General features: G+C 36.3%; 1 protein-coding gene across 8 annotated transcripts in view; it reads left to right on the top strand.

Moving 5' to 3' along the window:
- RBBP8 (RB binding protein 8, endonuclease) overlaps nucleotides 1–25,472 on the top strand; it is a 97,891-nt gene that overhangs the window by 66,653 nt on the left and 5,766 nt on the right. For all 8 annotated transcript variants that reach the window (XM_039218103.1, XM_039218133.1, XM_039218094.1 and 5 more), the window contains 9 exons: nucleotides 2,556–2,660; nucleotides 7,084–7,181; nucleotides 9,003–9,112; nucleotides 10,695–11,586; nucleotides 11,669–11,792; nucleotides 14,604–14,692; nucleotides 15,740–15,857; nucleotides 17,240–17,383; nucleotides 21,342–21,411. In XM_039218103.1, the coding sequence (XP_039074034.1) occupies nucleotides 2,556–2,660; nucleotides 7,084–7,181; nucleotides 9,003–9,112; nucleotides 10,695–11,586; nucleotides 11,669–11,792; nucleotides 14,604–14,692; nucleotides 15,740–15,857; nucleotides 17,240–17,383; nucleotides 21,342–21,411 (1,750 nt within the window). The remainder of the gene's footprint in view (nucleotides 1–2,555; nucleotides 2,661–7,083; nucleotides 7,182–9,002; nucleotides 9,113–10,694; nucleotides 11,587–11,668; nucleotides 11,793–14,603; nucleotides 14,693–15,739; nucleotides 15,858–17,239; nucleotides 17,384–21,341; nucleotides 21,412–25,472) is intronic.

The following is a 25,472-nucleotide window of genomic DNA, read 5'->3' as shown; positions in this document are numbered from 1 at the left end:
CTGTAAGTTTAACTTCCATTAATGAAGTGACTGGGAAGGCATTTTCTATTTAGATTATGTACAGGCCTTCATTGCTTACCTGAATATGTAAATGTCCAGCATTTTATAATGTAGTACTTGGTTTTTTTTTCCTTTTTTCTTTTTATTTAAAAAATATTCCTAGGTATATATATCTGAGTGGGATGAGAAGGAAAGGGGAAAGGAATTGAACGTTAATTTTCACCTACTGTGTGCCAGGTAATACACTGAGTGATTTGAATGCATTATTACTATATTTTAATTCTTATGACAAGCTTGGAAGGTAGCTGTCAACATCTTCATTTTATAATGAGGAATTGATTCTCGGCCTTTTGGCTAAGATGAAGTGCATTTTATAATAGGGAAAGTTATGTTCTTTGGAGGGGTTAAATAATTCACTCAGGGTCACCTGTCAAGTTAGTAGATGAGTCAGAATTCATATAAAGATTCTCTTGGCTCTAAGTTTTTGTACTTTCCATGTCTTACCCATAGCTACTCCCACCAATAGCTGTAGCTGGCTATTTTTGTTATAATTTGTAGCAATTGATGGTGACCAAGAAATGGCCTTATAAAGGATCAACTTTATGGCTTACCAGTGGCATATTTCTAATTCCAGGCCCATTTACAGTTTCTGCTAAATACTTTGGAACTACCTTTGCATGTAACCCTGAAATTTATCATGTGATATGATTATTTCTTTTAACGTTGTTCTGAAGTAAATGGCAGAGACTTTCATTTTTAACCTAAAGTGTTTATAACAAAGAAAGCATTTGGAGGGAAGGGGTGTACATACTTCTAGAGATATTTTCATAATACCAATAAACTTTATAGTAGCTGTGCTTTTAAAATAATAAGCAGGTCTTTTTCTTTGATACCGGAAAATAGACACGATTTTTTTTCCATTTTATATGAGCTTGTATCACCATCTAGTGGAAGACAATAGAACTGTTAAAAATCTTACATGTAATTAGGAACTAAAATAAAATGTAAGGTCTTAGATCTAAAATGAACATTCAGGGGCACCTGGGTGTCTGAGTTAGTTAAGCATCTGACTCTAGATTTTGGCTCAGGTCATGATTTCACGGTTTGTGAGATTGAGCCCACATCAGATTCTGCACTGACTGCGTGGAGCCTGCTTGGGATTTACTCTCTCCCTCTCTCTACCCCTCCCCTACTCATACTTTCTCCCCCTCCCCCCTCCCCTCCCCCTGTCCCCTTCTCCTCTCCTCCTCCCCCTCTCTCAAAATTAACATTTGAATAAAATGAACATTCATTGTCCTATTAGTCTGCTATCAGACAGAATCACTGTAGATAAGCTTTTACATAATTTAGATCATGTTTAAATCCATCTGTAAGAATACCTAGAAAAATAAATCATAGTTTTCTTTATTAGGATATTCTTCTATATCTTGTATAATTGCTTCTGGTTTATTTCTTCCTCATATTAGAACAACTTATAACCTATTTTAAAAGTTTGTTTTAATCTGCTCTGATCATTTTTACTTGGAATCTAAAATTTTGGTATTAAAATATAAGATCAGGGTGCCTGGGTGGCTCATTCAGTTGAGCATTGAACTCTTGATTTCAGCTTCGGTAGTGATCTCACACTGAGTGTGGAACCTACTTGAGATTCTCTGTCTCCCTCTCCCTGGCTTCCACATTCTCCCTCTCTCTTACTGATATTAGTCAGTAGGATTTAAATGTGTGTGCATGTGTGTGTGTATATAAATATATATGATCATTTTTGATCCATGCAAATTATTTTAAAACTGATTTAGTGACTAGTTGGCCTTCTTCTCTTTCTAAGCACCCTTGCTTATTTCATTTTATTTTCTTTTTTTCAAGTTTATTTTGAGAGAGAGAGTGGGTGAGGGGCAGAGCAAGAGGCAGAAAGAATCCCAAGCAGGTGATGCCTTGTCACCACATAGCCCAATACTGGGCTCAAACTTACAAACTGTGAGATCACGATCTTAGTGGAAATCAAGAGTCAGATGTTTAACCAACTGAGCCACTCAGGTGGCCCCTCTCCTTGCTATTTTAAAGTTTATAGTGCGTTATAATACTATTTTCTAGTTATAATTAATAAAAGTCTATTTCACTTTGCTTTGTGCTTCTTTTGGTTTTCTTTGAATTAAATCCTTAAATATTGGAATGATTTCTAATAAAGAATGTTTCAGGATTTCCTTCCAAAAAATAAAAACTCTAAGAACAAAGATTGTAGAGATATATCATGCAGTATTCAAATGAACATACTGATTTGCAACAAATGCACAAGGAAAAGATGCATTAAAACATTACAACTCTAGGAAACTTAGGTTGAAAGAAGCTTATCTCTTCTAGTCGTTTCTGTCCCACTGTCCTAACTTCCAGCTTTATTTTTTAGTGAAACTAAAGGAATGCACTTTTTATTATATGAAACTTTTATCAATACTTCTAATGCATTTAAAGATAGATTTGTATTGGCTTATCAAAATAATATTTTGATATTTTGTATCATAATTGTTTATTTATATATAATCTCTTTTTTTTCCCCTTAGAACTGAGAAAACCTCCAAAGTCTTCAATTCATCCACAACATAAACCTAATGAAAGTGAAATTCTAGTGGCTGACACTTGTGATCAGAGTCAATCCACAGTGTCTAGTAAGCATACTGAGATTTACTTCATAAGTTTAAAATTTGTGGTTACTGGTGGTCAAGAGTGGCCGGCAGTCTGAATTCCATATGATTTTATTTTTATTATTGGTTGTGTAGCAGTCTTTTTTCATATTGGAAAATAATGTTATCCTATTATTCATACTAATATCCCTATCCATGTTAATACAGATTGCTAATAGTTTTAAGTAAACAGGCTTTAATGTGGATCATTCATTCATTCAACAAATACTTGAGTGCCTACTGTATACCAGGTACTGATCAAAACAAAGCCCTTAACTTCATAGAGCTTACAATGCAGTTGAGGGAGAAAGAAAATGAATACATATTAGGTAGGAGAAAGTGTTCTGAAGCTGGGTAAGAACAGAGATTAGAAAGCCTCACTTTAAAAAGTAACACTTGCGGGGCGCCTGGGTGGCTCAGTCAGTTAAGTGTCCAACTTCAGCTCAGGTCATGATCTCATGGTTCGTGGGTTTGAGCCCCGTGTAGGGCTCTGTGCTGACATCTAGTTCAGAGCCTACAACCTGCTTCAGATTCTGTGTCTCCCTCTCTCTCCGACCCTCCCCTGCTCACACTGTCTCTCTCTCTCAGAAATAAGTAAAACATTAAAAAAATTTTTAAAGAAAAAAAAAGTAACACTTTAGGAGATACTTACGGAAGCAAAGAAATCATATGGACATAGGGGGAAAGGGCATCCCAAGTAGAGAAGTCAGAGCACAAAGACCGTGGGATGAGGGTGCTATTTGGTTCTTTATGAAGAACATTAAGGACGCCTTCATGACTAGGGCAGAGCAGTGTGAGTGAAGGGGAGATTGGTTTGTTCAACTCTGTTCTTAAGAGCTGCTGTTTACTAAGAGAAAAGAGATTTGGAGCATCAGGTTCAAGGATGGGGATGGGGTGGTTAGAAATCAGAAGTTTGGTTTTGATCATATTCTGAGATACTGGAGAGGCATTCAGGTAAGACTTTGGATGAGTAGTTGGATCTGAGTTTAGAAAGGTCTAAGACAGAGATATGAATGGAACTTGTTAGCATGTAGGTAGTATCCAAAGCCATTAAAGTGGTTGAGATTACCAAGCAAGTGAATATATAGGGAAGAGAGGTTCAAGTACTAAGCTCTGGGGTGCTTCATTATGAAGTAGTGGATCTTAGGGGTACCTCGGTGGCTTATTCAGTTAAGTTTCCAATTATTGGACCTCAGCTCAGGTCTTGATCTCAGGGTCATGAGTTTGAACCCTATGTTAGACTCCACACTGGGTGTAGAGCCTACTTAGTAAATAATAAAATAAGAGGTGCCTGGATGGCTCAGTAGGTGAGGCGTCTGACTCTGGTGGTTTTTTTTTTTTAATGTTTATTTTGAGGGAGAGACAGACAGACACAGTGCAAACAGGGGAGGGGCAGAGAGAGAGGGAGATACAGAATCCAAAGAAGGCTCCAGGCTCCGAGCTGTCAGCACAGAGCCTACTGTGGGGCTTGAACTCACGAACTGCAGGATCATGACCTGAGCTGAAGTCGGACACTTAACCGACTGAGCCACCCAGGCTCCCCAGGCATTTGACTCTTGATTTCAACTAGGTCATGATCTTATAGTTGATGAGATCAACCCTTGCATTGAGCTCTGCCTGATGTTATGGAACTTGCTTGGGATTCTCGATCTTTCTCTCTCTCTCTCTCTGTCCCTGTTCAACACTCGCTCGCACTCTGTCTCTCTCTCTCTCAAATAACATTTGACAGCATTTTTTAAAAATTAAAATAAAGTAGTGATTCTCAGCTATTTTTCTCACCCCTACACTAAACTTTTTAGATGTTTTTTCCCCCTAATCATTTTTCCATCAAATTTCAATACTGCAGATACACTGTATGAGTGTATGTATGGAAGTGCTTTTTTTAAAAAAAAATTTTTAATGTTTTTTTAAATTTATTTCTGAGAGAGAGAGAGAGAGAGAGACAGCATGAGCAAGGGAGGGTCAGAGAGAGGGAAACGCAAAATCCAAAACAGGCTCCAGGCTTTGAGCCAGCTGTCAGCACAGAGCCCGACGCAGGGCTCGAACCAACGAACCATGAGATCATGACCTGAGCTGAAGTTGGACACTTAACTGACTGAGCCACCCAGGCGCCCCTGTATGTAAGTGCTTAATGTATAAAAAGATTCTTTTGCCTTCAAAGAACCATTTTTCACCTCTTTAGAGGCAATATTGCAGCTGTCTAGATGGTGATTTAGAGGTTGTGAAAATGAGGAGGAACCAATAAAGTAAGTAGCCAGAGAAGGAGCTGCCAGGGAGATAGAAGAACTGAGATAAAGTAGTGTCCTTTAAGCCAAGTGGAAAGAGGAAAGAGTGGTCAACTATGGCAGACCGTGCTAATAGGTCAGGCAAGATGAATACTGAAAATTCACCATTGGATCTGGTCACATGCAGATCTTTGAGTGTTAAAACCCATAATGTGAACTGTTAAAGTGTAATGGTATTCAGCTAGTCTCTTGCATTTTCAAGAGAAGCTAGCAGAGAGAGCACTTGTAAACAAGTCCTTCAAGATGTTTTGTGGTAAAGGGGAGGGGAAAATGGGACAGTAGCTAGAGAGAAAATGGGTCAAGTGAGGATGTTAGAAGATAGGATATTACAGCATATGCAGCATATTTTTATGCTGATGGAAAGAGAAAGAAATGAGTCATTCTAAGGAAAGGAAATTGTTACTACATCTGTGAAAAGGTGAGAGGAGATGGGATCCAGAACCCAATTTAAAGTGTTGGTCAAGATTAATCACTTACTCATTTAATGAGTATAAAACTTATTCTCTAAAAGCTAAGAAATCATTTCGTATTAGTGTGTGTGTGTGTGAGAGAGAGAGAGAGAGAGAGAAAGAGAGAGAGTAGGACAGACTATGGCAAAGGGTGCTGGGAACATACGACTGAGTGTGATAGATCCTTGCTTGCCTGCACTCTGGAGCACATTCTCTGCTGCTGCTGCCAGGACTTTGCTCCCTCAGTTACCCTATTATATCTCCAGCTTCTGCGCAGGTTCATTCTTTTCAAAATATGCATATGTTATCTTCCATCTCTTAGAGCAGCTGGGTGGCTCAGTCAGTTAATTGTCCAACTCTTGGTTTTGGCTCAGGTCATGATCTCATGGTTTTGTGAGTTTGAGCCTCGCTTTGGGCTCCATGCTGACTGTGCAGATCCTGCTTGGGATTCTCTGTCTCCCTCTACCACTGCCCCTCTCCCACTCACACTATCTCTTTCTCTTCCAAATAAATAAATAAATTAAAAAAATTTTTTTAAATAAATGAGTAAATATAAATAAAAATAACCCCTCTTTTAATTGTCTCCTTTCTTAGCTACAGCTTCTCTTCAAAGCTGAAAAAGTTGTCTGTGTTCAGTAGCACTTCTCCATTATCTCCCATTCCCTTTAGTTGAACCCAGTAAGGAATAGATTCCAATCTTCACCTCTCCACACCCCTGTGGGAGAGAGAGAGAGAAATCCCTCACTGACCTTCTGGACTCCTATCCTACTACTGTTAACATTTTTTGCACTTTGATTCCTGGCAATTAAAACACCTACAGTACCCTAAACATGCAATTTTATTTGACATATCTGAACCCTTACATGTCTTTCTGTCCCCGGTCCATCTGACCTATCAAATTCCTCTTTTTCTCAAGGTTCAGGTTAGGCATCACTTGGTGTATCTTTCCGTGATATTCCCAAGGCAGATTTAGGAATCCTTTCTCTATGTTTAAATAATCACTTATATGTACCTTTAATGTTTATCACATTTTATTGCAATTCTCTTTTTACCTTTCTGTTTCACCTGTATAAGCCCTTAATCTCCTTGAGGACAAGAACCTTTTTTCTTCTCATCTAGTGCCTAACACAATGCCTAGGACATAGTATATGCTCCATAAATACTTGTTGACTTATTGAAACTCTGTATATATAAAACTTTGTAAAATACTTGAACATCGGTGATTTCTGTATTTAGCTTAAATCTTGAAAATAATGCAGAGTTGAAAATCTCTTCTACAAAGTATGTTGTCATAAAAGGCACTATAAATATGGTTTTAAATTCATGCTGTAACTTAGGGCACGAGAAATCCAGCATAGTTATATAGGACTTGGGGGTTTTATTTTCCAATGGCAATAAGAAAAATAATCTGCCCATTGCATTCAGTCCATTTAGGAAAAATAGAAAATCTAAGCTAAAAAAGCTTGGCAGATATAGATGCTAGATATCTGCAATTTATTGCCCTTTGTAATAGATATTTTGGACTTCTTTGCACAGATGTTTTGCACAAAATTTTAAAAGTATTCAGTGCTATCGTGTAAAGTGGTTCTTTGAGCCTCTTATTTTCCTTTTTTTGTAGTTTTCAATATATCTCATTTCTACAGTTGTATAATTGGGTATTTTTTTCTTACTTAGAAACACATGGAACAAACCGTTGTCCTACTGATAAGGCATCTTTTAATTTGGCTACAGTTGTTGCTGAAACACTTGGACTTAGTGTTCAAGAAGAATCTGTAAGTAATTGTTTCGTTTGGTGATAATATGAACTAATTGGTATTCTTTTAAGTCAGTTTTTAGAGTATTAAGCAAAAGAAAAATTATCGTATCCCAGGGTCATCGGATAAAGGCCTAGAACAAAATTGATTTGATTAGAAAGACCTGTTCATATTATCTACCGGGCAGTCCCAGATATCTGAAGCCTTTAGAATTCTTGGCATAAAGTTTGTGGGTTGAGTCACAATTTAGAGAAATGATGTTGGTGTAGAGGGTTTGGGCAATCCTTCCCTGCTTCCTCTATCCTCCATACTCCTATCGGAGTACCTTAAACCTTAAGGTTGATTTCAGAATTTATTGGAATTTTTCAATGTCCTTTAAACTAGCGTTTGATTTGGAAAACAGTCTGAATTCTTGTGACTGCTATAGATGCTTTGGTTCTTGTCCTTATATGTGCCATTTGATTCTTAGGGATTGGATCCGAAATTGATCTCATGAATTTATTTTCATTGTTTTAGTACTTCTTTACATCAGACACATTCACTATGTTTCTTAATTGTTTCCTAAAAATAGAAAACTTAAATTCTTCAATTTTAAGTTTTATTTATTTAAGTTTTATTTTGATACCACTTTAAAAATAGTATTCCTTTGCTTTAGTCAGTAAATGCATATGTACTTCTATAAAATTGTCTTGCTGTTAAATTTTTAAAAGTTGAATTGAGGAGCACCTGGGTGGCTCAGTCAGTGGAGTGTCTGACTTCAGCTCAGGTCATGATCTTGCAGTTCATGAGTTTGAGCCCCACATTGGTCTCTGTGCTGACAGCTCAGAGCCTGGAACCTGCTTTGGATTCTATGTCTTCCCCTCTCTCTACCCCTCCCCCACTCGCACTCTGTCTCTCTCTCAAAAATAAACAAACATTAAAAAACAAAATAAAATAAAAATTGAATTGATTTTTCATTATTTTAGAATTTTTTTCTTTCTAGTTTTAAATCCCTCTTCAAGTGGTAATGGGTAATTTTTAACCTTTGAACTTCAAATGTGTTTTAACGGTTTCTAATTCCTTCCTACTCATAAGTCTAACAAGTAAGTAGTTTAAACACCAAATATATTAAGGGAGCTGATCTCTAAAGACATGTTTCTCAAGGTGTGACCCACAGGCCAACAGCATCTGTATCACCTTACAGTTTTATTAGAGATAGAGAGTATCAGACCCCCATCCAAGACCTAACTGCAAGAGAACTTGTGTTTTAACAAGATCCCAAATTGACCTGAATGCATGTTAAAGTTTGAGAAGGACCACTCTCTAAAGGACTCTTTTAAATTCATCTTCTGTCAGTATAAATAATTATCTTTATTCCTTTCCCCTCATCTTAATGTTTTTTGGAGTTGGAGTTTATAGAGTTTTACATACCAGTAATAGAACATACTTATGTAGAATATTGATGCTTTTCTCTCTAAACTTAAAAGTGCTTCATAATTTTTTATTGTGGTGAAGTGCACATAACAATTCAGTCATTTAGTACTTCACAATATTATCCTGCTACCACATCTCTGGTTGCAAAGACTTCTCATCCCCCCCAAAATAAACCCTTTACCTGTTAAACATTCAGTCCTCATTCCTGACTACGCACAGCTGCTGACAACCACCAGGCTGCTTTTTGTCCTTATGGATTTACCTATTCGGGATAATTGTGCATTATGTGGCTTTTGAGTCTGGCTTCTTTCACTTATCCTATTTTTGAAGTTCATCCACATCACAGAATATATCAACATTTCATTCCTTATTAAGAATGAATAATCTTTTACTGTATTTCATGTAATTTATATTTTACTATTGAAGGAATCTCAGGGTCCCACAAGCCCTCTTGGTGATGAACTCTATCACTGTCTAGAAGATCACAAGAAACAACCTTTTGAGGAATCTGTAAGAAACAATGAAGATACTTTAAGGTAATTTGGGGCCCTTTGGTAAAAACTTACAGACTATTGGTGAGACCTCATTACAGTTGAGTTCCATATAATATAATGATTTTTCATTGTTAGCATATAGTTTGTCATTCTGATTGTATTAATTTTTATTTTAAAAAATGTTTTCCCCAGTTCATGGTCAATTGAGGGCTTTTTGCTTTACTGTAGAGAGAAGAACATTATGTTGGGGGTTCTTTTTATACTTCTATCAAGCAGTATTTCAGAGTCCAGCCTGTTACTCTGCCTCTATAAAGATCCAGTCATCCCTTCTGTGTTTGTATTTCCAAAAACTGGATGTTATATAAAATGGATTTATAAACTTAAATGAATTTTCAAGATTGTGTTGCATCTCGTATGGGCTAATTTCAGAACATCCACTAAATAATCTTACCTATATATGTTTAGTATTTTGCTTTTTAAACATGCTTTGGTCAGAAGCTACGTGGCTTGATTGAGCATTGGACTCTTGATTTTGGCTCAGGTTGTGATCTGGCAGTTTGTGAGTTTGAGCCCTGCATCTGGCTCTGTGCTGACAGTGCAGAGCCTGCTTGAGATCCTGTCTCTCCCCGACTCTCTCTCTCTCTCTCTCTCTTTCTCTGCCGCTTCTTCTCATTCTCTCTCTCTCTCATTTATTTATTTTTGAGAGAGCGAGAAAGACAGAGCAAGCAGATAGAGAGGGAGCGAGAAAGAATCCTAAGCAGGCTCTGCACTATCAGTGCCAAGCCTGATGCAGGGCTTGAAACCCCCAAACCACAATTTATGACCTGAGCTGAAATCAGCAGTTGGATGCTTAACTGACGAAGCCACCCAGGTGCCCCTAAATAAATAAACTTTAAAAAGAAACAGAGAGAGAGAGAGAGAAAAGAAAGAAAGAAAGAAACAAAGAAGAAAGAAAGGCAACTTTACAAAAAGTGCTTTCAGTTTTAGATACATGTATCACATTTAACTTGTCATCAAAGTAATTCATTAAAGTAAGTTTTTGATTACTCCCATTTTTAGTCAACAAAAACGCAGCTCCACAGAGGTTAAATATCTTATTTAATGCCACATAGCTATTAATAACTAGAGCCAGAGCTCTTACCCGTTCCATATCTTCAAACTTACCTAATACTCTTTCTACTACCATAGCTGTCTCTTCTGCTAGAGACAGGCTGGGTCTTAAGTTATGTTCAATTCTGTAGTATACGGTTTTTATTTTTTGAAGTTACTTATAAAATTTCATGACAACAAAAGAATTTAGGTCCCCAGTGGAATTTATTAAAATATGATTTTTTTATATAGTGAAATTTCTTAAATTACTTGGGAAAAATATTTGTGGAGAAGAATATCAAGGTATTGAGATAGATTTACTGTATTATTTTCCTCTGCTTTTTGTCAGCCACATGGAGAGAAGCTGACAACTCTACCCTATTTCAAATGTTGGTTAATTACATCCGAGTCTAATACATGGCTAAGATCTTACTATTAATATTCTATATCAGTGTAAATTTTCTCATGTGCTTGTCTTTTAACTTTTACCCTGTTTCTTTAGTAGGAAGAAAGTTTTACCACTCTATTGTTTCAGATTTTCAGATTCTAATTCAAAGACTCCTCAAGAAGAATTGACTACTCGGGTATCATCTCCTGTATTTGGAGCTACCTCTAACGTGAAACGTAGTTTAGGTTTGAATACAAGTTTGTCCCCTTCTCTCTTAGAGACTGGGAAAAAAAACCTTCTGAAAACAGCACCCTTCAACAACACTTCTAATTCCAGACCAGAGAAAACTAGATCAAAATCTGAAGAAAATAGTGCCTTTTACACACAGCATAATCTTGGATCTGAAGTGAACAAGATCATTAGCCTGTCATCTTCAAATAAACAGATGCTTCTAAATAAAAATATAAGTGATTCCAAAAGTGAACAGAATAGTTTTGATCACATTAAAGATGCTGTCACAGATAAACATGTGGTACCACTGAAATCATTGGGAGGCAGAACATCCAAAAGGAAGAAAATTGAGGAAGAAAGTGAGGATGAAAGAAACTGCCCCCAGGCCTCTTTTGATAAAGAAAATGCCTTTCCTTTTTTACTGGATAGTCATTCTTCCGTGAATGGAGACTATGTGATGGATAAACCTCTCGATCTGTCTGATCGATTTTCAGCTCTTCAGCGTCAAGAGAAAAGCCAAGGAAGTGAGACCTCTAAAGTCAGACTTAGGCAAGTGACTCTCTGTGAGGCCTTGAAGCCCATTCCAAAGGGCTGTTCCTCAAGCCAAAAGACCTTGAGCGGGAGCTGTATATTAACCAAAGATTCCCCAGGGGAGCCCTGTTTACAGGAGTGTGTCTTCCAGTCCTCGGGTAAATCATCTCCAGATAATAAAACACCAGTACAAATCAAGGAAGAAAAGCCCATCTTTAAAATCCCTCTACGTCCACGGGAAAGCCTAGAGACAGAGAATCTTTTCGATGATGTGAAGGTTTGTGTCAAATTTTCAGGTATTTTTATTAAAATGGTTGCTTGTGATTTCATCTAGATGCTAATAATTCTCTCTGTTTTAGGGAGCTGATTCTCATGAGCCAGTAAGAATAGCCAGGTCAATCCATGGAGCATGTGAACTTACATCCGTTCTCCAGTTAAATCCATGTAGAGTTGCTAAAACAAAGCCTGTACAAAATAATCAAGGTATATATACTATATATAGTATTTTTAAAAAGTATTTATATTCTTTTTTAATGACTTTGAGTTTATACTATATACATTCTTTGGATATATTGAATTGTTTGGGGGGGAATGTTATTTCTTCCTGCATATTTGTGTTTATGGGATGATTCTCATTGGTTTCATTTTACATGTGGTTTTCCTGCTCCCATGCTTTTTGAAAACATGAATTGAGCAGTTGTCTTTAGCACCTACTTTTATATGTAATTTCGTGCATTTACCTCTCCTATGTAATTTCTTATTTTCCTTACAAAAGCTTTAAGAATGTTAAACTATATGGAATTTCAAAATACATAATGTAGAATTTTCATCATTCAAACTTTGTTCTTCACTCTACAGGTAGCCTGTCCATATGAATATATCCATTAATGTGGGGTTTTTTAAGCTTCTTGTTTGAAAATCTTTTTTGCTCTTAATTATCATGCATGTTAATCTTTTCATAATTTTGATGTGTTTAAAAGGAGTCTTTTTGTTTTTTGGCTACCAAATTTTTCTGTACTTCATATGCAGTATTTTTTCTTTTATTATTTGTTGCAAAGTGTTTTCCTTCATTCTGGGTTTATTTTCCTTTTTTCCTGAAGCACATTCTTTAGTTCTTCTACCAACTAAAACTCTTTTTTTTTCCCAAAGATTTTCAGTCTGTATGAAAACCATTTTTTCACTCTCACTTCTGATTTTTTTTTACATTTTTGGTTTGGGGTTTTTTTCATGGTTGCTCTAGAGATTATAGTATACCTATGTAATCTTTCACAGTCTACTTGAAGTTAATATTGTGCCACTTAATGTTCTGTGGCTGTGCTTTCTGTACTTGCCATGTATGTCCACGTACATTGAAAACGCCACAAACAGTGTTACAGTTTTAACTTTTAGAACAATTTTTATATAAAAACCACTCGTTAAAGTGTACAATTTAGTTGTGCTTATTCACAGAGTTGTGCAGCTGTCATTGTAGTGTAAGTTTAGAACATTTTCATCACCTCAAAAGAACACTACCCATTAAGTTAATATCCAAAATATGTGAAGAACTTACACAACTCAACACCAAAAAAACCCCCAAATAATTCAGTTTAAAAATGGACAGAGAGGGGCACCTGGGTGTCTCAGTCGGTTGAGCATCCAACTCTTGATTTCAGCTCAGGTCATGATCCCAGGGTTGGGGAATTGAGCCTTGTGTTGGGCTCTGCACTGAACATGGAGACTGTTTGAGATTCTCATTCTCTCTCAAATAAAAGATTGGGGCCAAAGGACCTGAATAGACCTTTTTTCAAAGGATCACCAACAGACACCTGAAAAGATGTTCAATATCACTAACCATCAGGGAAATGCAAATTAAAACCACAAAAAGGTATCACTTTATACCTGTTAGAATGGCTCAAATAAAAACCATAAGAAATAACAAGTATTGGCAAAGATATGGAGCAAAAGGAATCCTCCTGCACTATTGGTAGGAATGCAAATTGGTGCAGCTACTTTGAAAAATGGTATGGAAGTTCCTCAAAAAATTAAAAATAGAATTACCATATGATCCAGTATTCCCACTACTGGGTATCTATTTACTCACAAGAAAAAAAAAATACTAGTTCTAAAAGATATATACACCCCTATGTTTATTATATTATTTACCATAGCCAATATGAAATCAACCCAAGTGTCCAAAGATAATGAATGGATAAAAAAAGATGTGGTTATGTATGTACAGCGGAATATTATTCAGCCATAAAAAAAGAACAGATTTTGCCATTTGCAACAACATGGATGGACTTAGAGGGTATAATGCTAAGTGAAATAAGTCAGAGAAAGACAAATACCATATGATTTCTCTTATATGTGGCATTTAAGAAGTAAAACAAACAAAAGAAGCAAAACCAAAAGACTCTTAAATACAAATCAAATTGGCGGTTGCCAGAGGGGAGAAAGGGGGTGGGGAATGAATGAAATAGATAAATAAGATTAAGAGTACGCTTATCTTAGGAGCACTGAGAAGTGTATAGAATTATTAATCCTATTGCATACTTGAAACTAAGATAACAGTGTATGTTAATTATACTTGAGTTAACATTTTTTTTCTAAATAAAAAACAATACCCATTACCAATCATTAATATTCCTCCCCTCTTCCCCAATCCTAGGCAACCACTACTCTACCCTCTGTCTCTAGCTTTGCCTACTCTGGAGTTTTCATATAAATAGAATCATACTATTTATGATCTTTTGTGACTTATTTTACTTTCACTTTTTTTCATTGCAAATAATGCTACTATGAACATTGACATAGTTTTATGTAGATGTATATTTTCATTTTTCTTGAGTTACATAGAAGTAGAATTATTGGGCAATATGCTAACTATATGTAAACTTTTGAGGAACTGTCAGCTTTCCAGAGTGTCTACACAGTACATGAGGTTCTCACCAATACTTGTTATTACCTGTCTTTTTGATTCTAGCCATCGCCATCCTGTTGGATGTGAAGTGGTATCTCATAGTGGTTATGATTTGCCTTTCCCTGCTGTCTAATGCTGTTGAAAATCTTCTCATGTGCTTTTTGCCATTTGTATATCTTATTTGAAGGACTGTCTATTCAGATTCTTTGCCCATTTGCATTTGGAGTATTTTTCTTATTTTTGAGTTATGAGAGTTCTTTATATTCTGTATGTCCTAGAGAGTCTCTTTAGCAGGTATACGATTTTCAAATCCTTTCTCCTATTAGTGGATCCCATAAATGTTTTAAGAATTTTTAAAATGCATTTTTAATTGCATTTTTTTCTCCTTATTGAAGATGTATCCTTTGAAAATAACCAGTGGAGCATAGATCCAGGAGCAGACCTTTCTCAATATAAAATGGATATTACTGTAATAGATACAAAGGTAAGTGATTAAGTAAAACCAAGGCCCATGTTGTTATTCTAGTAAGTTGTTAGTTACCCTCCTCTCCCAACTCACTCTATGACTTAAGATAATTGATTACATCCCTCTTAAAACCTGCCTTTCCTTATTCAGAAAACTAAGAAATAAAAATGCTTTTTCTTCTAAATTTATTACTCTTGAAAGGGCATTAATACCTTCTGATTTAAATTTTTTTAAAAATTATTTCTATGAGAGAGAGAGAGCGAGTGTGTGAGCAGGGAAGGGTCAGAGAGAGAGGGAGACACAGAATGTGAATCAGGTTCCAGGCTCTGAGCTGTCAGCACAGAGCCCAAAGTGGGGCTTGAACTCATGAACCATGAGATCATGACCTGAGCCGAAGTCAGACGCTTACCCTACTGAGCCACCCAGGCGCCCCAGTACCTTCTGATTTTAAAGGCCTTTGCTGAAAAATGTTTTAGTTTTAAAATAATGAAAAAATGCTAGTTACATATTTTAATTATTTTTATCAAAATAATTCATCATATGCCTTGATTAATTTTTGAAATGTACCATCAAGAAAAAAAAGTAATTTCCCAGTTGGCTTTTTAAAATATTGTATATTTTTTCAAAAATTAAAATTCCTAATGGAAATAACTCATTTGGCTTGTATTTAGGTTCTGTATAGTTTAAGAAATTCTTTTTCACTTGGTAGCATTATTCCTGAAGTATTTCACTGTTGCTGCAGTATGAAATTGTTCTTTGTACACGCTGATGTTCAACTATGTGGCAGACTGGAGGGAGACTCAGGGAATTCAGTGGACTGTACCTCTCCCTTCCCTTGGCAGCAGGCTTCCTTTTCATAGGCTTGAGAGAAGATGCTTGTATATTGAAGCTAAAAGCTAAAATGTTTTATAGCCATTTATGTATATTCCTAAAAGGTAAAAATAAATAGAGCTTAATGCCACTGTAGTATACACTTAAAATATGGTTAAAATGGTAAATTTTAAAAGCATAAATATAAGGCCATACAGGATAATTGTTAAAATTTTTGAATTTTTAAATATTTAGGATGGCAGTCAGTCACGATTAGCAGGAGGAGAGACAGTGGACATGGACTGCACATTGGTTAGTGAAACTGTGCTTTTAAAAATGAAGAAGCAAGAACAAAAGGGAGAGAAAAGTCCAGGTAAGATTTGATTTTTTTACTAATTTAATGAAAATGTGGAGGGAAGTTTATTGTCATACCATTGCATTGATGACCACAAGTGACCTCTCACCATAAACAAGGTTTTTTTCCTGTTTTGATAATATTAGATGTTTTTTAGTGAAGCTCACTTTCAATATTTCAAGGGAAAAAATCTTTAGCCAGGATCTTTTTTTTTCCCCAGAAAGAATTCAAATTGTTTCCAAGGTGAAGCAAACCATAGCCAGCTGCCTGTTTTATACATAAAGTTTTATTGGAACACAGCCTCACTTACTTGTTTATGTATTGCCTATGGCTGCCTATGGCTGCTTGCATTGTACCAAAGCAGAGTTGGGTAGTAGTTGCAGACCTTATTGGGCCCTCAGGCCTAAAATATTTCCTGTCTGACCCTTTAAGAAAAAGTCTGTGGATCCCTGGTAATTATCCCTAGATACTTTTTTATAAAAGGGAATCTTGAGAGTCCTGTTTTAGAAATATGAATTTCCAGAGCAATTTTTAGGGTAAAAAGGGGAGAGTCTACTGAGAAATGTTAGTATAGATTTGCCAATTAGCAATTAAATAAGAATAATGGTGTATATGCTGAGTTGCTCTGCCATTTTCTGCTTCTACAGAAAAGGAGATTTGGCCAAATTAGGGGTTGACAGCCTTTTGTGAGGACTGTTAAGTCTTCATCTAAAGCCTTGATTTTCCAAAAGGGGCAGGAACCATGGAAGGACCTTAGCAACACTCCTAACTACAGATGCATATAGCATGAGATCAACTAGACCAGGAATAGTGTCACTTACACCTTTATGTATCGAGGGGTTAGGACCTGCCACTGCGGATGCAGGGCCAAAAGCAAGGATATTCTCCAGTGATGATCTGTTAGAAACTGAGGACATTCAGACAGGAATTGGATTCGTTCCTTATATTAATACTAAACTATCAAGCGTTAATGGTAATGTAAGAAAATTAAGCAGATGAGCAAGATTCTATAGATTTGAATGTCCACTATTTATACACATCTTATTTATTAAACTTGGTATTTTTTATCATTATGATGCATTTCTATTCCTCACAGTTTTTTGATAGGGCTCATTTCAGTGTAGTATGAATTATACATGGGCCAAAAAGGAGGAAAAGACTTTTAATGTTTGTGATGACAACAACAAAAAGTAGCATTCTCTGCACATGAGTAAAGGACATTTAAAGCGCTAACATAAAGTCTTTGTAAATACAGTAACTACCTAGTCTCGGGGGTTTATTATTGCCTCATGTACATTTGAGACCAGTTTATCTTGAGGCAGTTACTACAAGTTTGATATTGGTCTATATAGAAAGCAAAAAACTTGCCTGTTGCCCTAAGCCAATGCTCTTTTACATAGATGGAGAAAGAAAAATGAATGATAGCTTAGAAGATATGTTTGATCGGACAACACATGAAGAATATGAATCCTGTTTGGCAGATAGCTTCCCCCAGGCAGCAGCTGAAGAAGAGGAATTGTCAACTACCACTAAAAAATCAAACAGTAAGGCCATTTTCTTTCTAATTATGGCTTCTCAATTATACAGAGTTCAGTAAATTAAGTCACCAAGCTAGTTAACAGAGGCTTGATGAGGTATGTATTAACAATTAAAATTTCATATTTCTTTTTTTTTTTTAATGGTTATTTTTTGAGAGAGAGAGAGAGAGAGACAGAGGGCAAGCTGGGGAGAGGCAAAGAGGAGACAGATTCTGAAGGAGGCTCCAGGCTCTGAGCTGTCGCCCCAGAGCCCAACATGAGCCTCGAACCCATGAACCGCAAGATCATGACCTGAACCACAGCTGGACGCTTAACTGACTGAGCCACTCAGGCGCCCCTAAAATTTCATATTTCTTGTAATAATTTCTTTTAGATAGTTTTCTTTTGAGATAATTGCAGACCAATAAAAGTGTTAAAAAAAAAAGTTCAGAGGATTCCCTGTACCTTTCATTTGGTTTCCCCTTATGTTAACATATGACCATAAAGTATTCATCAAAACTAAGAAATTAAATTAATTGATTGAATATTTTGAATTTCTTTATAATTTCTGCATAATGTTTGTAAAAGTTTTGAAAAGGTTCTTTGTTAAATAATAAATTAATCATTGTAATAGAGCAGAAGGAGAAAGTTTTGCAGAAAATTCAGATTAATTTTGTTTGAATGCTTTACCTTCCCAGACAAAATAATGTAGCTACATTATCAGTGTCTTTTTTTTAATTCTTCTTTTTTTAATGTTTATATAGTTTTGAGAGAGACAAAGAATGAGCGGGGGCAGGCAGAGAGAGAGGGGGAGACACAGAATCTGAAGCAGACTCTAGGCTCTGAGCTGTCAGCACAGAGGCTGACGTGGGGCTTGAACTCACAGATCACAAGATCAAGACCTGAGCTGAAGTCGGACGCTTAACTGACTGAGCCACCCAGTCACCCCTAATAAAAAGAATTTTAAGGGGTGCCTGGTTGGCTTAGTTGGTTGAGTTTCTGATTGCTGAATTCATCTCAGGTCATGATCCCAGGTCATGAGATTGAGCCCTGCATTGGGCTCTATGTTAAGCATGGAGCCTGCTTAAGATTCTTTTTCCCTCTGCCCCCTCCCCCACTCATGCTCTCACTCTCTCTCTTAAAAAAGGCAAAGAAATTCTTTTCATAATAAACAGTAGTCTATAACACAGGTTAGTGTTCAAAGGAAAAATAAGTGAAACTCTTAAGCAGATAATCTGAATTGAAAGTTAGTTAAAATTCTTGCTAAATGTCTCATTTTCTGTTGTGAGTAAAAAAGAATTTTTAGTCTAGTACAGAGGTTATAAATGAGGAGGACACCTTCTGCTGTGGTAGTCTGTCTTGATTATGTTCTCTTTGTGCTTCCATCAGGTACTAAAAAACACAGCCTACCGGCACCGGGGTGGCTCAATCGGTTAGGCATCCTACTTTGGCTCAGGTCATGATCTCATGGTTCATGTGAGTTCAAGCCCTGCTTCAGGCTCTCTGCTGTCAGCGCAGAGCCTCTGTCCCACCCCTGCTTGCATTCACTCTCTCAGAAATAAACATTTTTTTAAAAAGGAAGAAAAGAAGCTTTTCAAGCTCTGACCTCTGGGGTTCACAACCTTAAAAGATCTTTCTTTCACAGATTGAAAGTTGAGTCTTGAGAAACTTAACTGAAGACCATGGGGAAGGGGAAGGGGTGAAAAAAAGTTACAGAGGCAGAGGGAGGCAAACCATAAGAGGCTCTTGAATACTGAGAACAAACTGAGGGTTGATGGGGGTTGGGGAGAGGGGAAAGCGGGTGATGGATATTGAGCACTTGTTGGGATCAGCACTGGGTGTTGTATGAAAACCAATTTGACAATAAATTGTATTTTAAAGAAAAGAAAGTTAATTTGTTTTACGAAACACAAAGTGACTGCCAAGGATCACTTGAATTGAGAAGAAGCAGAATCTTTGGATCACTACAGAATGCCCCACAGGAAGCCCCTAGCATCTCTGTATCATAAAGAATTCAGAATTGACAAAGACTCACTTATTTTAAATGTAAACTGGATTGCATTATCTTCTCACTTTTAAAAACCTACAATCAATGGATATTTGGATGGCCAGTAAGCACATGTAAATGTGCTCAACATTATTGAACATGTGGGTCTAAGATACCACTTCATACCCACTGAAATGGTTTAAAAGTCTGGTAATAACCAGGATTAGCAGAGGTGAAGAACTGGAATTCTCACTTTGCTGGTGGGAATAGAAAATTGTACTTTGAAAAAGAGTTCAGCAAGATTTTTTTTTAACAGCTTTATTGAGGTTTGTCAGTTTTTTATAAAGTTATATATACACCCACCCTATGATCCAGCAATTCCACTCCCAGGTATATAAACAAAGAAAATGAAAACACATTCACAAAACATTTTGTTCAGAAATGTTGATAGCAGTGCTGTTTGTAGTAGCTCAAAACTGGAGACAACTCAGATGTCCATCAACAGACAACTATGAATTATGGTAAATTCATATAATGGAATACTAGTCGTCAACAAAAAGGAGGGTCCTAGACTCAACAATGAATTGCCAAAACCTGTTTGAGTTAGGAAAGTCCAAAAGATGGACAAGAATACGTACTATATAATTCCATTCATGCAAACATAAAACTGAGCTGTGGTGGTAAGAAATCATCCCACCATAGGGGGAGAGGAGAAACATCAGAGAACATTCTTATGCTCGTGAAGCAAAGGAATAGAAGGAAACTTCCAGGGGTGATGGAAGTTCCATGCTTTGGTTTGGATGGTAGTTGCTACTAGAGTATATATTTGTCAGAATTAATCCTAGTATACTTAAAGTCAGTGTGTTTCCTGTAATAAATTATACCTCAATAAAATAGATTCTTTTCAAAAGTCTTCAGTGACGTTCTATTGCATTCACAACAAATTTCAAATGCCTTTTGGCCTCCAGGGCCCATCATGATCTGGTACTTGCCCACCTCTTCAATCTCCTCTTTCTTAACACTTCCCTTTCTTTGCTAAGTCTCAACCACACTGGCTTTTTCTTAGTTCTTATAACATACCATACTTTTTCCCATCTCAGGAGCTTTACCTAGAATATTCTCCACTCCTTCTTGTGGCTGGCTTCTATTTATTCATCAATTGCCATTTTCTTTGTCCTTCTTCAGATAAGCTGTAACTGTCTACTTGCTCAGTGTCTGTTTCCCTCGCTGTGGTTTAAACTCCATGAGGACAGGAGACCTGGTTTCTCTTGTTGGACATTGCATGTCCTGAACTTAGCACAATGCTTGATATTTGAGTAGACAATAGCAGTTGGCTGTTTTGGTTGTCTGAATCCCAGACAACTTGGGATTCAGGTCCAGGAGCTTTAGTTCTTATCACCAGTTTCTGGATAAAATTCTTTTATCTGTTTCCTAGTTAATCTACCTCAAAGACACATTATAAAAATCAGGACTGGGGCACTTCTTTGGCTCAGTTGGTGGAGCATGCAACTTTTGATCTGAGGGTCATGATTTCGAGCCCCATGTTGGGCAAAGAGCTTACTTTAAAAAAAAGTCAGCAGCACTAATAAGTGAAACATGAAGATCTGTCTTGTTACTGTGCTTGGTGCCAAATGAAAATGAGCATCAGAGTAGTTCTTTTGAAGCCTAAAATACTTTCATATTCAATCTATATGTGTACAGGTACTTATATATGTAGTTTTTAAGTCTAAAATAGTTTTATAGGTATGGTTTTTGTAGTAATTCTGAGGTAAACAAGATAATCAGCACCTCATCGTTAGTCAGATAAAAAAAAATTATAGTTACAGAAATTTAAACAAATTCCCCACAGCCTAGAGTAGGAAATCCGGTTAGAATGGAAGTTTTGATATAGGTTATTTTTGTTCCAAAAAAAGCTATTCCTCGGTTCTGCTTTCAGTTTGTGTTATAATTAAATGCTTAATTCTTTTTTTTTTTCCTTTATGTATGTTTTGTGTACAGCTCATAGTGATAAACAAGATAAAGTCAAACAGAAAGCATTTGTGGAGCCATATTTTAAAGATGATGAAAGGTAAGTTGGTCTTGATTAATACCAGCAACATGATTGGAAGTACAACAGAGCTATCTTGGTCATGTACCTCTGAACTATTAGGTGGCTACTTTGGTTAAAATAGACTGCATCTTACCTACGCGTAAAAATGACAAATATTACAAATTTATGTCACTGCTACTTTTTTTGACAATGTTAATAGTTATTTTCTCTCTTTTATAACAGATATTTTTATTCTTATTCTGTTTTGTTGTGGACTTTATTTGAACTCCAGGAATTTGTTAAATTATATAACTGTTACATAGTATATATAGGACTTTAGGTAAGGCCTTAGGTTGTGCTTGAAAATTATTTCATGAGGATTTTTTTTTTTAATTTGTAACATTTATTTATTTTTGAGAGACAGAAAGAGTCGGGAAGGTGCAGAGACAGAATCTGAAGCAGGCTCCAGGCTCCAGGCTGTCAGCACAGAGCCGTGAGATCATGAACTGAGCCGAAGTCAGTTCCTTAACCGACTGAGCCACCCAGGCACCCGAAGAGTTTTAAACCTTAAAAGAAAAACAAAGCATCTTGATTTTGAACCAGAATGCTACTTTGTCCCTTTTATTCAAATATGGCGAATTCTGTAACTTTTAATCATGTATTGTTTATTTTAGAAGTGAAGTTAAGCGTAATAATTCAATTCAAAAGAATTTTTATGCTTTTTTCCCTTCAAGTTATGATGTTGACAAATTGAGTCCCTCAATAAGCAAAGTATATTTTATACTTTCATTTTTAATGATGTTTTTCAGTGTTTATTCATTTATTTTGAGAGCAAGAGTGAGCATAAGCAGGGGAGCAACAGAGAGAGGGAAAGAGAGAATCCTAAGCAGGATCCGTGCTGCCAGCGCAGAGCCCGAATGGGGCTTGACCTCCTGAACCAGGAGACCATTACCTCAGCCAAAATCAAGAGTGAGATGCTCAACCAACTGAGCCATTCAGGCACCCCATACTTTTTTTTTTTTTTTTAACTTTATACACTTTTTTTTAGTAATCTCTACATCTAATGTGAGGCTCAGTTGAACTTGTGATCCCAAGATCAAGAGTTGCATGCTCCGCTAACTGAGCCAGCCAGGCGCCCCTATACTTTGATTTCTGTTGAGAATTTTAGAGATCTGACATACCAAGATAAATCTTTATTGATACCTATAAGACTGTAATAGATAAGAGCTATTTTTTTAAATTACTATATGTTTAATTCTTTTCCTTTTATTTACCAGTTATCCAAAGAAATAGTACTCTAGCTTCCCAAATGTGACTAGGGAGTTGTTATTTGTGATGTCATTATGAACTCATGGATTTAAATGTTTCATGTATTTCAGTCTCTTTCACTTATTCTTTTTTTCTTAAATTTTCAGTGTTTATTTTTGAGAGAGAAAGAGAAAAGGAGAGACAGAGCACAAGTGGGGAAAGGACAAGAGAGGGAGACACAGAATTTGAGGCAGGATCTGGATTCTGAGCTGTCAGAGCCTGATGTGGGGCTCTAACTCTCAAACTGTGAGATCATGACCTGAGTCGAAGTCAGACGCTCCACCAACTGAGCCACCCAGGCACCTCGCACTTATTCTTATTTATACTCAAATTGTCACATCTTGCCTCCAGTCTCTTTGAATGGGCACTACCCAAGTCTTTCCTAGCTTTCTTGCTTCTGGCATCATATATCATGTTCTAGGCTCTCTTGTACACTTCCTGCCAGAGGCCTGGAATCTGCCATTTTTTCAGGAGCCCTAGTTTCTTTTAGTGAAAAACAAATTTAGTTTAACCAGTAGTGTCGCTCATTGCTACAGTTAGTCATTGTTTCTAGAACTTTTAGGTAGTCATTGTAAATCTTTTAGGTGGACAGAGTTAGGAATAAGGTTTTTGTTTCATTTTTGTTTTTCAAGATAACTGTACTTTTTCATACCAATAGCTCCAACTCAGGTTCAAAACTACAGGATTTTTATGTAACCTCTTCTGTCTCACATCTGTATCTACTTTCCCCCTACTGAAAATTTTACTTTTGAGTTCTACAAACAGTAGTTCAGTACTACAAACTACACACTTTATTCTTTAGTTAAATGAGAAATTATGTTTGTAGTACTGAAAAGTAAAATTTTCAGTAGGGGGAAAGTAGATACAGATGTATATATAGAGCAGTCTCAGAATAATGTAAATTATCATTGATAATATGATTTATGAAAATGGCTTAACATGTCTTTTTGGGGGTTTTTGTTCTTAAGCTGTATCGTGTTATCTGCATCTTTTCATATAAATTCTAAAAATGAAAAAAAGAAATGTCTATTATAAATGTATAGTCTAGTCACCGTATTTTATTTATGTATTTATTTCTGAGAGAGAGAGAGAGACAGTGTAAGGGTCAGGGACAGGGGAAGTTCAGAGAGAGAGAGGAAGACACAGAATCTGAAGCAGGCTCCAGGTTCTGAGCTGTCAGCCCAGAGCCTGATGTGGGGCTCAAACCCACGAACCATGAGATCATGATCTGAGCCGAAGTCAGATGGTTAACCGACTGAGCCACCCAGACGTCCCTAGTCACTATATTTTAAAGCCATTTGGAACAATTATTTTTCATGTAGGTATACCACCAACTCAGTCCCTAGGTTTGTTTTATTTTGCTTTTGAACTTTTTAGGTTTTTCTTTTTATCTTTAATTCTTTTTTTAAGTTACATACACTATATACACAGTATCAGAGGCTACAAAACAAGGTATATTCAGATAAGTCTGGCTTCTAACATTGTCCCCTTTACCTCTTAGCTCCCTATCCCTAAAGGTAACCATTTGTTAAAATTTATGGGTTTCAATCCATTTTAAAAAATAAAAGTTAATATCTATACAGAAATATATTGTCAGTCTCTCTCCCCTTAGACAAATGGTAGAGTGCTATATATACTTTATTCTGCTTTTGCTTTCTTCGCTTAAGTATATATCCTGGAAATCACTCATAATAGCATATAGTGATATTCCTCACTTCTTTTTTTTAGTTATATAGTACTTTATTGATGGTACCATCAATAAATTAATGGTTAAATAAAAACCAATAAATTTATTGGTTAATTCCTTAGTAATGGGTTTTTGGGGTATTTACAGTTATGCTAACAGAATGCTGCATTGAATAATATTTTACATTCTTTTTTCATAATTTTATATATCTTTGGTATAGACTTCTTGAAATAAGATTGCAAGGGAAGAACTGTCATTTCAAATAAATGAGTAGTTTTATTTATTCTGAAACCATTAGATAGCTGGAGATTCAGGAGGTGGGTCTGACGCATGGGCATTGTAAAAGTCTCAGAGTTCGCATTGTTTCTTTCCCCACAGACAACAATAGCAAACCCTGGGAAGATGGGTCGTGTTATAAGAGGGAAAGAAGCTTTAAAGTTTGCTACAGATGCCAGTCTACTAGTAGATTCCCTGCAACCTTATAACGCACTATAGTAGCAGAATAGATAGTACTCAGAGGAGAGGATATGATATGGCCAGAATGTATTCTACATAAGCTTTTAAAATTCCATAAACGATTTGAAAGAAAGCAATTTTTATCTGTCCTTTTAATTTACAGATTGCTCTAAGGCTGAGAGTTGTTGGGTTTAAGAACCCAAAAGACCTATAACCTCATATACTTTGACACAGAGGGATTGGAGCTTTCTTTTGAGGGAAAGTGCTTGTCAAGTAGAGAGGCATACAATCAAAATACCTCAGAGGATTGGATATGTTACCAATAAGTTGTTTTAGAAATCAGTTTTTGTGAGTCAGACTGTTTAAGCCCACTGGGGATGTTTCTATTATAAACAAATATGTATACCAACACTTAAGGTGTCATTTACCTATTTTGTAAGTTTGGATTTTTCTATATTGGGCTTTAAAACTTAAAGCAGGATACAAGTATATTAAAAGTTCTGTGCCTTTTTTTTTTTTCCCAGAACACTCCATACCTCATTAATACCTCAGTGGCTTTGACCTTTCCTGGGTTTCCAGGAGTTCTCAATAGGATCTGATCCATATAAGGATAAATGCAAATAATTGTTCCTAACATTTTGAAGAATCC

This window comes from Hyaena hyaena, unplaced genomic scaffold, assembly GCF_003009895.1.
Source record: "Hyaena hyaena isolate Hyena2069 unplaced genomic scaffold, ASM300989v1 scaffold_14, whole genome shotgun sequence".
Taxonomy (NCBI): domain Eukaryota; kingdom Metazoa; phylum Chordata; class Mammalia; order Carnivora; family Hyaenidae; genus Hyaena; species Hyaena hyaena.
This window is presented reverse-complemented; position numbering and strand designations above follow the sequence as displayed.